Below are 13,418 nucleotides of genomic sequence, written 5' to 3'. Positions count from 1 at the left end.
CAAGTAAAATTGTGTAAGCTATTTAAAGTGCACGTCTTGAGGATTTGAAATATAATATGGTGACTATAGTTGATAACACTATATCATATAATTGACATTTGTCAAGTATCTTAATCTCCTTATCCCCCCAGGAAGAGAGTATGTTATTTGTAACATCTTCTCTGAGAATTGGAGCAACCAAGAATAAAGTTCTTAAGTCTTCAAATAGTGAGGACAGAAATAGGCTATATATACCCTTATGTCACAGACCTCAAATTACATATTCTTGAATAACAGGCATTCATTTAAAACACAATGCTTTTTGGTGTTGTTTGTTTTTTAAATACATTGTTTCTGGGGGGGAGGGATACAAAGAGAGGGAGAGAGAGAATCTTAAGCAGGCTCCCATGGCCAGCACGGAGAACTCTAGGGCTCCATCTCAACTATGATGAGATCATGACCTGAACCAAAATCAAGAGTCGGATGCTTAACCAACTGAGCCACCCAGGTGCCCCTTGCCAGACATTTGTATCAGTGAGATTTTATGGGAGGCTTATTTATTTAAAGATATATAGTAATCTTTAAGTCTAACATTAAAAAATATTATGAAAAAAAGATAACTTTAGAAAGCATTTAAAACTTACCAAGTTGAATGTTTCTTATCCAAACTGATTGTTTGGTTTCTTTCAAGATTTTCTCAAAGTAAACCCCAGCAAAGCCACTTGAAAAACATGCTGTGAGAACTGCCATGAGGCCTACAAATTGAGAGCCAGCTGAAAGTTCCTTAGAATCAAGCTCCTGAGAATCTGAGGGCCACTGAACAAAAAGAAAAACAAAACTGTAGTTTATTCTTATGATATTTTACAAAGTACATATTTAGAGTGCACTCTCAGACCTTAAGATAAAAATGCAACCAATACCATTCTTGGGGATTGCAGAGGAGAGCTTTTGAAAGAAAATCTTAGAATCATTTTATTTTTTTCCCATAGTGATATTACTGTTACAACTTACAATTTCAAAAAATTCCCTAAAAAAGAGAAAGAGAATGAGTAAATGCACAGATGCACAAAACAGCTTCTATAAGCAGTTCAGTTGTAGAAATTCAAAGTGTGAACTGTTGGAGCAGCAAAAATGATTCTGGAGCTGTTGGTTATTATGGAAGTCCCATATGGTATCATGTTAACCACTGTGGGCTTTATCCCATAGTTCAGTGTTCCTGAAATTATCTTCATGGCTTTTGTTAAATCTGTGTTCCACCTGAACTCTTACTTGATATTTTAATTAAAAAATTTTTAATATTTATTTATTTTTGAGAGAGAGAGAGAGAGAGAGAGAGAGAGAGAGAGAGAGAGATGGGAGGGGCAGAGAGAGAGGGAGACAGAATCCAAAGCAGGCCCCAGGCCCTGAACTGTCAGCACAGAGACCAACGCAGGGCTCTAACTCATGTACTGTGAGATCATGACCTGAGCTGAAGTTGGACACTCAACCAACTGAGCCACCCAGAGACCCCGTGATATTTTAATTTAAAACACCTCACTTTTTACAATGTAATACCTACTTTAGCTTATCCTTAGCAATATCTATGAAAATATGGGTTTGAAATGGCAGTTATATTTTGTAACACCCATTTTAAAATATATTAACTAGGGGTATCTGGGTGGCTCAGTTGGTTAAGTCCTACTCTTGGTTTTGCCTCAGGTCATGATCTCATGGTTTGTGGATTCAAGCCCTGCTCTGGGCTCTGTACTGACAGTATGAAGCCTGCTTGGGATTCTTTCTCTCTCCCTCTCTCTGCACCTCCTCTGCTCACTTGCTCTCTCAAAATAAATAAATAAACATTTTAAAAAAATAAATAACAGAAATATTTATTCAAGATAGACATAGCACCCCTGGAGAAAGTAATTGGGGAGGAGGGCTCTGGATGGCAGGAAATTGGCATGATTGGATTTGTTTTTAGATAAACCATAGTGGTGACTACTGGAGTTTGAATTTTGAGGGATGGATAAGACTGAAGTAAAAAAAATCAGGAGGCAAATGATCACATGAGAAACAAGACGACATGAACTGGGGAAGAGACAGAGAAGGACAGAATCAAGAAGCATTACAAAGCAGCAATAGCAAAGTCTTAGTGACTGAATAGATGTACAGGCAGAAGGAAGAGTTAAGACAACTCCCAGGCAGAGTAAATAATGAGGGAAAAAAATACAAGCAAGAATAGTTTCGGTGGAGGAAAAGGTAAAGTTTAGTTTTGGATATGCTCAGTTTATAAAGCCTATTGAATAAATGAACTAAGATGTCCAACAGGTTTTTAGATGTACAAATCTGAAATTATGGGTGAGACACAGACCAAGGAACTATGAGCATATATGTGTTAATAAAAACCTACAGAATGAAGTCTCCAAAAATAAGGACATAATTTAAGGTAAATAACAAGCCTACCAGCAACCCCAATATCAAGGAAAAGGACCCCAGAAAGGAGCCCAATAAAGAATTATTAGGAAGATGAGAAGAACCAGGAAAGAATGGTATCAGGGAAGCTGATGAACAATAAGAAGGGAGTAATTAATAACCTCAAATGCAGAGCGCCTGGATGGCTCAGCTGGTTAAGTGTCTGACTTTGGCTCATGGTTTGTGAGTTTGAGCCCTGCATCAGGCTCTGCGCTGCTGGTGTGGAGCCTGCTTGGGATTCTCTCTCTCTCTCTCTCTCTCTCTCTCTCTCTCTCTCTCTGTCTCAAATAAATCAGTAAAACTTAAAAAAATTGTTTTAATAAAATAATCTCAAAAGCTCCAGACATCCAGTAAAAATCAGTGTTGTTTTATGTACGATTTTATTTCCCTAACTAGATTTGTGTCAGATAATTTGATTTTTACTTATTTTAATTTTGAAAATTTCATTCATTCATTCATTCATTCATTCATTCATTCATTCATTCATTCATTCCCTTGTTTAAATTCCAGTATAATTAACATACAGTGTTATATTAGTTTCAGGTGTTCAATATAGTAACTTAACAATTCTGTACATTACTCAGAACTCATTAAGAGGAGTGTACTCTTAATCCCCTACACCTATTTCACCCATCCCCCTCACCTGTCTCCTCTCTGGTAACTATCAGTTTATTCTGTATAGTTAGGAGTCTGTTTTTGGTTTGTCTCTTTTTTTTCTTTGCTTTGTTTCTTAAATGCCACAGATGAGTGAAATCATATGGTATATAAATACAATTGAACATTACTCAGGTACAGAAAAGAATGAAATCTTACCATTTGCAACAACACTGATGGACCTACAGAGTATAAGATTAATAAGTAAAATAACTTATATAAGACTTTTATTTCTCATTAGTTGCAGTCCCGATGTAGTATCTTACTCAAAGGAAGCCCTCAAAATATGTCAGTTGTGAGAATAAAAATTTACTCGCTTCAACAAATAACAAATGTATCCTCCATGCACAATAAGGTTTTGAAACTGTGATAAAAATGAAAGGTGTACTTATCTTGAATAGTTACCTGTACAAAAGCAACTCCTGTCATCAAAATTACTAGGGAGAGCCACTGGTACACACCTAATTTTTTACTAAGCATAGACACAGAAAATAATGCTGTTGTAAGAATTTTCAACTGATATGTGACCTGAAAAAGAAAAGAGCTAATATTATTGTTTGTTTATTTGCTTCTTAAAAGAACTACTAGAAATATATTTTAAGTACCTGATAAGTGGCTGCATCCAGATTTGATAGTGCCACATAAAGTAAATTATTCTGAAGAGTATATATCCCTGATGGAATAGCAAGTTTCAGAGTTTCCATAGGTTTATTAAGTATTTCATCATGCAGTATTCGATTCAGTGCTCTTAGACTACATTCTAGAAAACACATGAAATGGGTAAAACCAATAATTAAGTAACTCTGAATAAGTTACATACTCTCTCTCAAGGCCTCAGTTCTCTCACCTATAAAAAATGGAAACAGGCCTACATGTTAAGATACTTTTAGGTCTGAAATATACCTTTAATGATACTAATTTTTCAAAAGTTAAATATTATAACATAGCATATTAAGAACATTATCCTTATACTCTTTCATTAGGAAACATAAGCAAATTGATTACATGTATTTACATATATGTACACATACATATCTGCACATATATATTTATGATAACCAAACGCTCAAAGTATTAATTTTTTAGCTAAGTATTCTTACTCTATAGTAGCAACATTATAAAAACTTGTATTTTGTGCATTCCATTTTATCACCAGCCATTCAAGCCAATTAATAATTGTGAAGACTTTAATCATAAAAAGACAGTAAAACAACTAAGGAGTGGGTTTGGCTGCAAACAACAGAAAACCCAGTGAATACTGGCTCAACCTCAAAGGGACCTGTCTCATCCTCAAAGGGCCAGGGCCAGGTCCAAAGCAGCTCAGGGATGACATCAGGGTCCTAAGCTCACTCTCCATTTATATTGGCTTTTTACCTTCATGCTTCTCATCTATTGTCTACATGATTATTGCAACAAGGTCACCACATGATCACCGCAATTGTGTCTGGTTCTTGTTTTTAGGCAGCAAGAAAGAACAGGAGGATACAGTGACCTAGTGGGCATCTTCTTTTGCTGTCACAGACCAGGATTTTGTTGCACAGCTACCCCCTGCAGCAAGGGAGCTGGGCAATGTCGTCTTTTCTTTCATAGTCTCCATATTAGAAACAACAAAGGGAGAAAGGGGTTGGAAATGGACTTCAAGCTACCCAGCCTACAGTACTAATCACAAAAAAAAATGTCCAAAGAACTTTAAGAGATACATAAACCCTTAAAGACAGGAGAAATCTAAGGATCCTACTACTTTACCAATAATGACACTTCATAGCTGATTTTCTCTCCTAACATAAAACTTGAAAACTTTGATTATGAAAACTTTTTTTAATGGAAAAAATGTTTAAAGATTAATATGTGATATTTATCCTTTCCTTACCCTAAAATAATAATAGTAAAATAAAAGGTAACTAAAAGTTACCAAAAGATTTCTTCTTAGATTTAGCAGAAAAAAAATCTAAAATATTAGCTTATTTAAACATTTTTAAAATTATATTAAAATTTAAAATAATTAATGCTGTGACATATTTTTCTCAACAGGAGTTCAGGGAAGGTCTTGTTCCTTATTCCTTCCAATTCCTGGTATTGTTAGGCTTTTTCTTTTTGCCAATCTGAGGGTATTGAAATTGCGTCTATGGCTTTAATTCGATTTCTCTGCTTGCTAGTAAGGTTGATCTATATTTATATATTGTTATATATTTATATAAATATATTTTTATATATTTATTTATATTTTAGAAAATGTTTAATATATTTATTGGCCATTCAGGTTTCTCTCTCTCTCTCTCTCTTTTTTAAGTTTATTTATTTATTTTTGAGACAGAGACAGAGAGAGACAGAGACAGAGCATGTGCGCACAAGCAGGAGAGGAACAGAGAATCTGAAGCATGTTCCAGGTTCTGAGCTGTCAGCACAGAACTCAATGTGGGGCACGAACTCATGAACCTGACCTGAAATTGGACACTTAACTGACTGAGCCACCCAAGAGCCCCCAGGTTTCTCTTCTGTAGACTGCTTATTTATATCTTTTGTCCACTTTTCTGTTGAGATGCTTGTCTTTTCTTTATTGAATTATGTGAGTTCTTTGACGTTCTGGATGTTCATTATTGGTGGATACATGTGATGTAAATATCTTCTCTCAATCTCTGGTTTATCTTCTCATTTGGTTTATATACAGGCATTTTTTCATTTTAATGTACCCCAAGTCATCCATTTTTTAAAAGTTCATTTGTGGGGCGCCTGGGTGGCTCAGTCGGTTGAGCGTCTGACTTTGGCTCAGGTCATGATCTCCTGGTTATAGAGTTCGAGCCCCACGTTGGGCCCTGTGCTGACAGCTCAGAGCCTGGAGCCTGCTTCAGATTCTGTGTCTCCCTTTTTCTCTGCCCCTCCCGCACTCATGCTCTGTCTCTGTCTCTCAATAATATAATAAATATATGTTAAAAAAATGTTTTAAAATGTTCATTTGTATTCTTTGTATTTTATTTGAAATAATTCACAGTACCAAAGTCATAAATGTCAATCTTTATCTAGAATTTTTTTTTAATTAAAAAAAATTTTTTTTAATTTAACCTAAAAACCTGGGAATTATTCCTCAGACTGTATCCTCCATTTCCTTGATCTTCACACACCTACTCTGCTAGCAAGTCATGTCAATTATAGTTTAAAAACATCTGTGTGGGGGCGCCTGGGTGGCTCAGTTGGCTGAGTGTCGGACTTTGGCTCAGGTCATGATCTTGCCATCTGTGAGTTCAAGCCCCGCGCTGGGCTCTGTGCTGACCCTTCAGAGCCTAGAGCCTGCTTCGGATTCTGTGTCTCCCTCTCTCTCTGCCCCTCCCCCGCTCATGCTCTGTCTCTCTGTCAAAAATAAATAAACATTAAAAAAATTAAAAAACAAAAAACAAAAAAACCAACATCTGTGTGAACCGGGGCACCTGGGTGGCTCAACTGGTTAAGTGTCTGACTTCAGCTCAGGTCATGATCTCACCATTTGTTGAGTTCAAGCCCCACATCGGGCTCTGGGCTGACAGCCTGGAGCCCGCTTCAGAATCTGTGTCTCCCTCTCTGTCTGCACCTTCCCCACTCTCACTCTGTCTGTCTCTCTCTTTCTCTCAAAAATAAATAAGCATTAAAAAAAATTAAAAAAAAAATCTGTGTGAACTGAATCAATGCCATCTTGGACAATCTGCCGTAAATACCCGCCTCCCCCAACACAAACACACACACACACACACACACACACACACACACACACACACACACACTCTTTCCTTTTGTTTAATCACACTTTTGGAACACCTGGGTGGCTCAGTCGGTTAAGCATCCGACTTCAGCTCAGGTCATGATCTCACACTCCGTGAGTTTGAGTTCCATATTGGGCTCTGTGCTGACAGCTCGGAGCCTGGAGCCTGCTTCGGATTCTGTGTCTCCCTCTCTCTGACCCTTCCCCGTTCATGCTCTGTCTTTCTCTGTCTCAAAAATAAATAAACATTAAAAAACAAATCACACTTTTAAGTACATCCTTAGGATATAACGTCCATGATATGATCTGTCTTGGAGATATGACTGACACACACCTATTCTTTTTTTTTTTTTAATTTTTTTTTTAATGTTTTATTTACTTTTAAGACAGAGAGACAGAGCATGAGTGGGGATGGGGCAGACAGAGAGGGAGACACAGAATCCAAAGCAGGCTCTAAGCTCTGAGCTGTGAGCACAGAGCCCGATGCGGGGCTCGAACTCAGGAATTGTGAGATCATGACCTGAGCTGAAGTTGGATGCTTAACCAACTGAGCCACCCAGATGTCCCATGACACACACCCATTCTTAAACATTTTCCTCTTGGATGGCCTCTAACATGTACTCCCCAACCTCTAGGGCGATAAAAGCAGGCCTTAAGGGAGATGGTTGTTGCAGAGATCTACTCCTCTTGCAGCTACCAAAGACACCCTCATCAAGCTGGATTTGTCAGCCTTTTTCTTTAGTCTTTGAGTTCCTTCAGCCTTTGGAGGTGGTTCTGCATATACCTCCTGTTCAGAGAACAATGTCGCATAAACATCATCTCTTCTCTACCAATGTCATCTAAGCTACCATCATCTTCTTGCCTGGACTAGTGCCATAGCTTCCATATATGATTTCTTGAACCTATTCTTGCATCTCCTCTACTGGCAATATGACTACTGTACTGGTCTTTCCATGCACAAAATGGGACATATTTTAAACATTTCAATTATTTCCTTTTTGCTTTTATGGTCATATCTGTAGCCTACAAAGCTGCATTGCATTTTCTGAATGCCAATTCAATCTCTCTTTGTTCCATTCTTATCCTTGATCAATATGCTACAGCCACACTGGCCACCATAATAGATTCAAAAGTATACTAAATTTATGAACAATTTAAAAAATAGGCAGCAGACTTGAACAGACATTTCTCTAAAGATAAACAAATGGTCAATAAGCACATGAAAAGACGCTCAACGTCATTAGTCATTAGGGAAAATCAAATCAAAACCATAATAAGATACAATGTCACACCTACTAGAATGGCTATACATTTTTTATTTTATTTTATTTATTTATTTTGAGAAAAAGGATGGACACACATGTGGGGGTGGGGAGGGGCAGAGAGAGAGGGAAAGAGAAAATCCCAAGCAGATTCTGTGCTTTCAGCACAGAGCCTGACATGGGGCTCAATCTCACAACTGTGAGATCATGACATAAGCCTAAACCAAGAAGTGGTCACTCAACTGACTGAGCCATATGGCACCCCTATACATTTTTTTTTTTTTTTTGAATAACAAGTGTTGGTAAGGATGTAGAGAATTTTCAGCCCTCGGACATTGCCAATGGGAATACAAAATGTTGTAGTAGCTGTGGAAAAGTTTGGTGGCTCTTCAAAATGTTAAATGCAGAATTACCATGTGACCAAGCAATTATACTCCAATGTATATACTCAAAAGTTATGAAAGCAAGGACTTGAGCAGAGACTTATGCCTCTATTGTAATATTAATTATTCAGTATTCATTGCAGCATTATTCACGATACCAAAAGGTGGAAAAAACTTAAGTGTCCATCAATACATTAATGGCTACAATGTTATACACACACACACACACACACACACACACGTGTGTGTGTGTGTGTGTGTGTGTGTGTGTGTGTGTGTATACAATGAAATATTATCTGGTCATAAAAAGGAATAAAGTTCTGGGGTGCCTAGGTGGCTCACATGGTTAAGTATCTGACTCTTGATTTTGGCTCAAGTCATGATCTCACAGATTGTGTGATTGAGCCCTGCGTGGGACTCTGCGCTGATAACATGGAGCCTGTTTGGGATTCTCTCTCTCCCTCTCTCTCTGCCCATCCCCCATCTGCCCTCACTGGTGCATGTTGTGTGTATGTCTCTCTCTCTCTCTCAAAATAAACATTAAAAAAAAGAAATAAAGTTCTGATACATGTTACAACATGGATTAAACTTGAAAACATTGTCTAAAATAAGCCAGACATAAAAGGAGAAATATTGTATGATTCTACTTAGATGGAATATCTATAACAGGCCAATTCATAGAGACAGAAAGTAGAATAGAGGTTTCCAAGTACTGAAGATAAAGGGGAATGGGAATTATTATTTAATGGTTACAGAGTTTCTATTTGGTGTGAATGAAGTTTTGGAAATAGTGCTAGTGGTTGCACAACATTGTGAATATAATTAATGCCACTGAATTATACTTAAAAGTGGTTAAAGTTGCAAATTTTATGATATATATGTGTGTAAAAATATACTGTACTACAATTTCAAAGGATAATGCAATATACCCCAGAACACAGAATTTTATACTTCAAAACCTGTGAATTATATGGTATATGAATTATATCTCAATAAAGTTGTTTTTTTCTTAAAATGTATCAAATTAGTCACCACTAGACTAACCAATGCAACAAATAATATAAAAAGGCTTGACTTTAGTAAAAAATTGTGACTTCTCTAAATTTCTAAAAGTTACAGAACTATATAGAATTTACTTATTCTCAAATTATTATAAATGCAAGAAGCTATATTTCATATTTACAGCATTAACTGGAAGACATGAATCATGATATAGATCAGAATAAAATGTCTTCATTACTAGACTAAAATTGTCTTAAGAAAATGAAAAATATTGAAATGTCTGTAATAGTAGGACATTAGATAAGGCAATAGTGTTCAAATGTGTGTTAACAATATACATATATGTGTGTATATATATATATATATATATATATATCATATGTAAATAACACCAAAATAATCAAGTAAATTGCAATGACTTGAGAACAGAAAACCAAAAAACTTACTGCTATCTTTGTAGACTAATAAAATGCAGGCCATTATTTTCAAAAGTTCAGCAACAACCACTGCTGTAGAAGATAGATAACGAGGTCCCTCTTCTTTTAAAGTCCTAGAATAACGCATCGTTAGAACCAAACTGGTAGTCTGAAAGACCAAAATTCCCAAGGAAAGGTATTTTAGGTTGGCGGACATTGTTTTATCTTCATTTGCCTGAAAAACAAAATAATTAGGGCAAATAAACAAAATTAGAAAATACAGAAACATTTATTAAAAATCATTATGAGACTTCTGGTTCCAGACAAGAATGAGTAAGTGCATTCCACCCTTTTCTTCCTGCTAATCATAACTATAAACCCTGGACCAAAGACAAAAAGTAAGTACTAGAAGACTCAGGAAGGTGAAGAAAATAAGACAAACTGGCTAGCGACCCCAGATCTTTTTTTTTTTAATTTCTAAAAAATTTTTTAAGTTTATTTATTTATTTTGAGAGAGACAGAGAGAGAACACAAACAGGGGAGGGGCAGAGAGACAGGAGGACAGAGAATCCAAAGCAGGCTCTGTGCTGAAAGCAGAGAACCTGATGTGGGGCTTGAACTCATGAACCATGAGATCATGACCTAAGCTGAAGTCAGACACTTAACTGACTGAGGTTGGAGAGGCTAAATTATGATCAGGCAAAAACAATTACATAAGAATTATTTCTAGAATGAAAGAAGGACATTCCATAATGATAAAAGAGTCAATACATCAGTAAGATATAGCCAGTTATAAATGAATATGTGCCTAATGACATAGCTTCAAAACACATGGAAAACTAACATATTAAAAAACAACAACAGGTAAAGCCATAAGACATAATGTGAGGTTTTAACCTACTTTTTTCAGTAATTAATAGAATACACACACATGCACACCAAAACCCGCCAGTAAGAATACAGAAGATCTGAACAACGGTATCAACCACCATAACTCTTGCAAACATGGAGATGCTCCACCAAGAGCCTCTTTTGAGGAAGAACTTAATGCAGTATGTGTGGTCAGTTCACTTCTCCTCCACTTATCATTTGCTTCCAAATGATGTAAAGATTCAGTGCAATTCCAAGCAAAATCCCTATAGGTTTTTGGTAGAAACTGACAAGCTGATTTAAAAATTTATATGGAGGGGCACCTGGGTGGCTCAGTGGGTTGAGTGTCCAGCTCTTGATTTCAGCACAGGTCATGTTCTCACAGATCTCGCAGTTTGTAAGATCGAGCCCCATGTCAGGTTCTGCACTGGCAGCATGGAGCCTGCATGGGATTCTCTCTCTCCCTCTCTGTCTACCCTTTCCCCACTCATGAGCACTCTCTCTCAAAATAAATAAACTTTAAAAATAAAATTTCTATGGAAATACAAAGAACTTAGACAACCAAAACAATTTTGAAAAGAAAAAATAAAGAAGTTAAACTGAAAGTCCACACTTTCTATAAAGCTCTAATAATTAAAACTGGTATTGACACAGGACAGAAGTACAGATCAATGGAACAGAATATAGTCCAGAAGTTAAGTCCATACATATTTGGTCAAATGACCTTGACAATGGTAACAAAAACAAATAATTCTAGAACAAGACAACTGTATTCTTTTTATTTTTTAAAAATGTTTATTTATTTTGAGAGAGAGAGTTCATATGCATGTACCTGAGAGGGAGAGAATCCTAAGCAGGCTCCACATTGTCAGCACAGAGCCCTACATGGGGTTTGATCCCATGAAAGGTGAGATCATGACCTGAACTAATATCAAGAGTCAGACACTCAACCAACTGAGCCATCCAGGAGCTCCATTTTTAAGTGAATCTCTATCCTTATTTATCTCACACCAAATATTTAACTAGAAATGAATCACAGACCTGTCATAAAAGCTAAAGCTATAAATATTCAAGAAGAAAACAAGAGAAAAATGTAGACACTTAGGAATATGCAAAGATTTCTTAGATACAAAAAACACAAACCATAAAAGAAAAATATGGATAAATTGGATATCATTAATTTAAAACTGTTCCTCCAAAGATACTATAAAAATAAAGGCAAACCACATGATGCGAGCAAATATTCTCAACACATCTATCTGACAATGGCTTTGTGTTCAGAATATATACAGAACTCTTACAACACAGTAAGTACAAGACAACCCATGAGCAAAAGATTTGAATACACATTTCATCAAAAAAGATGAATGAATGGCTAATAGGCACATGAAAAGATGTTCAACATCACAGTCATTACAGAAATACAAATTAAAACCACAATGAGATACCATTATGTACCTACTAGAATGGCAAAAATTTTTAAATTGATGCTACCAAGCAATGGAGTGGGTTTAGAGCAGAGGTCTTACATTGCTAGTGGGACTATTAAGTGATACAACCACTTTGAATAACACTTTGGTAGTTGATTTTAAAAAATAATAATCTTTTCAAATGACCTAGAAATTCCACTCTTAGGTATACTCAAGAGATCTGAAAACATTTATCAATAATGCTCGTATATAATTATTCATGTGAATTTCATTTATAACATTCAAAAACTGCAAATAACCCAAATGCCCATTAACAGGTGAATTACTAAACATACTGTGGTACATCCATGATGGAATACTACTTAGCAATAAAAAGAAATGAAATACTGATGTATGGTAAAACATCAATGAATCTTAAAAAGAAATTAAACAAAAAAGTTTATAGACAAAACTGTATACACTACATGATCCATTTTTATGAAATTCTAAAAAGGGCAAAAGTAATTTGCAGTGACAGATGCAGACTGTGGCCAGGGGTTGAGGTTGGAGGTTGACTGCAAAGGGATAGCAAGGAATTGTTGGTGATAATGGAAATATTCTGTACCTTGATTGTGTGATGATTATACAATTCTATTCACTTATTGTAACTCACTGAACTGTACATTTAAAAAGGATACATCTTATTGTGTGTAAATCACAAATCAACAAAGTTGATCAAAGATTGAGGATAGGGGTGCCTCCGTGGCTCAGTTGGTTATGCATCTGACTCTTGATTTTGGCTCAGGTCATGATCTCACAGTTTGTGAGTTTGAGCCCCAAAGCGGGCTCTGTGCTGGCAGTGCAGAACCTCCTTGGGATTCTCTCTCTCTGCCCCTCCCCCATTCGTGTGCATGCACTTGCTCTCTAAATAAATAAATAAATAAATAAATAAATAAATAAATAAATAACCTTAAAAAAAAAAAAAAGATTGAGGATGTACTAAGTAGTAGCATTCCTCAACAGGCTTTCCTCATACTTTGATTTTGGCTCTAATTCCTTTGGATTAATACCAATGATGTTCTGTTAGTCTATTCTTCAGGCCAATTCTATCCTTTCCATGATTCCATCTTCCATCCTAAGTTTTGTTAATATGAACACTTTTTATTATATATTTCTTTATAGCTCTCACAACCAAGCCACGCTTTATGGCACTAGTTATATGATCCACTATCTTTCCTCACCTCATAATCATTAAAATAGCAACA

The 13,418-nt window shown here is 36.1% G+C and overlaps 1 protein-coding gene and 2 long non-coding RNA genes across 7 annotated transcripts in view; 1 reads left to right on the top strand and 2 right to left on the bottom strand.

Annotated features, from left to right (window-relative positions):
* Nucleotides 1–13,418, bottom strand: part of SLC35A3 (solute carrier family 35 member A3) — a 54,640-nt gene that overhangs the window by 13,988 nt on the left and 27,234 nt on the right. For all 5 annotated transcript variants that reach the window (XM_053214515.1, XM_027058505.2, XM_053214517.1 and 2 more), the window contains 4 exons: nucleotides 9,905–10,109; nucleotides 3,687–3,841; nucleotides 3,487–3,609; nucleotides 624–795 (listed from right to left, as the gene is read on the bottom strand). In XM_053214515.1, the coding sequence (XP_053070490.1) occupies nucleotides 624–795; nucleotides 3,487–3,609; nucleotides 3,687–3,841; nucleotides 9,905–10,109 (655 nt within the window). The remainder of the gene's footprint in view (nucleotides 1–623; nucleotides 796–3,486; nucleotides 3,610–3,686; nucleotides 3,842–9,904; nucleotides 10,110–13,418) is intronic.
* The window catches only part of LOC128313938 (uncharacterized), a 62,986-nt gene that overhangs the window by 25,426 nt on the left and 24,142 nt on the right, over nucleotides 1–13,418 (top strand). The gene's annotated exons all lie outside the window — the stretch shown is intronic.
* LOC128313939 (uncharacterized) lies at nucleotides 5,403–8,691 on the bottom strand. The gene is made up of 2 exons (XR_008295083.1): nucleotides 6,802–8,691; nucleotides 5,403–6,771 (listed from the first exon to the last, which is right to left on the bottom strand). It is a non-coding gene; the product is annotated as an uncharacterized LOC128313939 (long non-coding RNA).

Source organism: Acinonyx jubatus, chromosome C1 (assembly GCF_027475565.1).
Source record: "Acinonyx jubatus isolate Ajub_Pintada_27869175 chromosome C1, VMU_Ajub_asm_v1.0, whole genome shotgun sequence".
Taxonomy (NCBI): domain Eukaryota; kingdom Metazoa; phylum Chordata; class Mammalia; order Carnivora; family Felidae; genus Acinonyx; species Acinonyx jubatus.
This window is presented reverse-complemented; position numbering and strand designations above follow the sequence as displayed.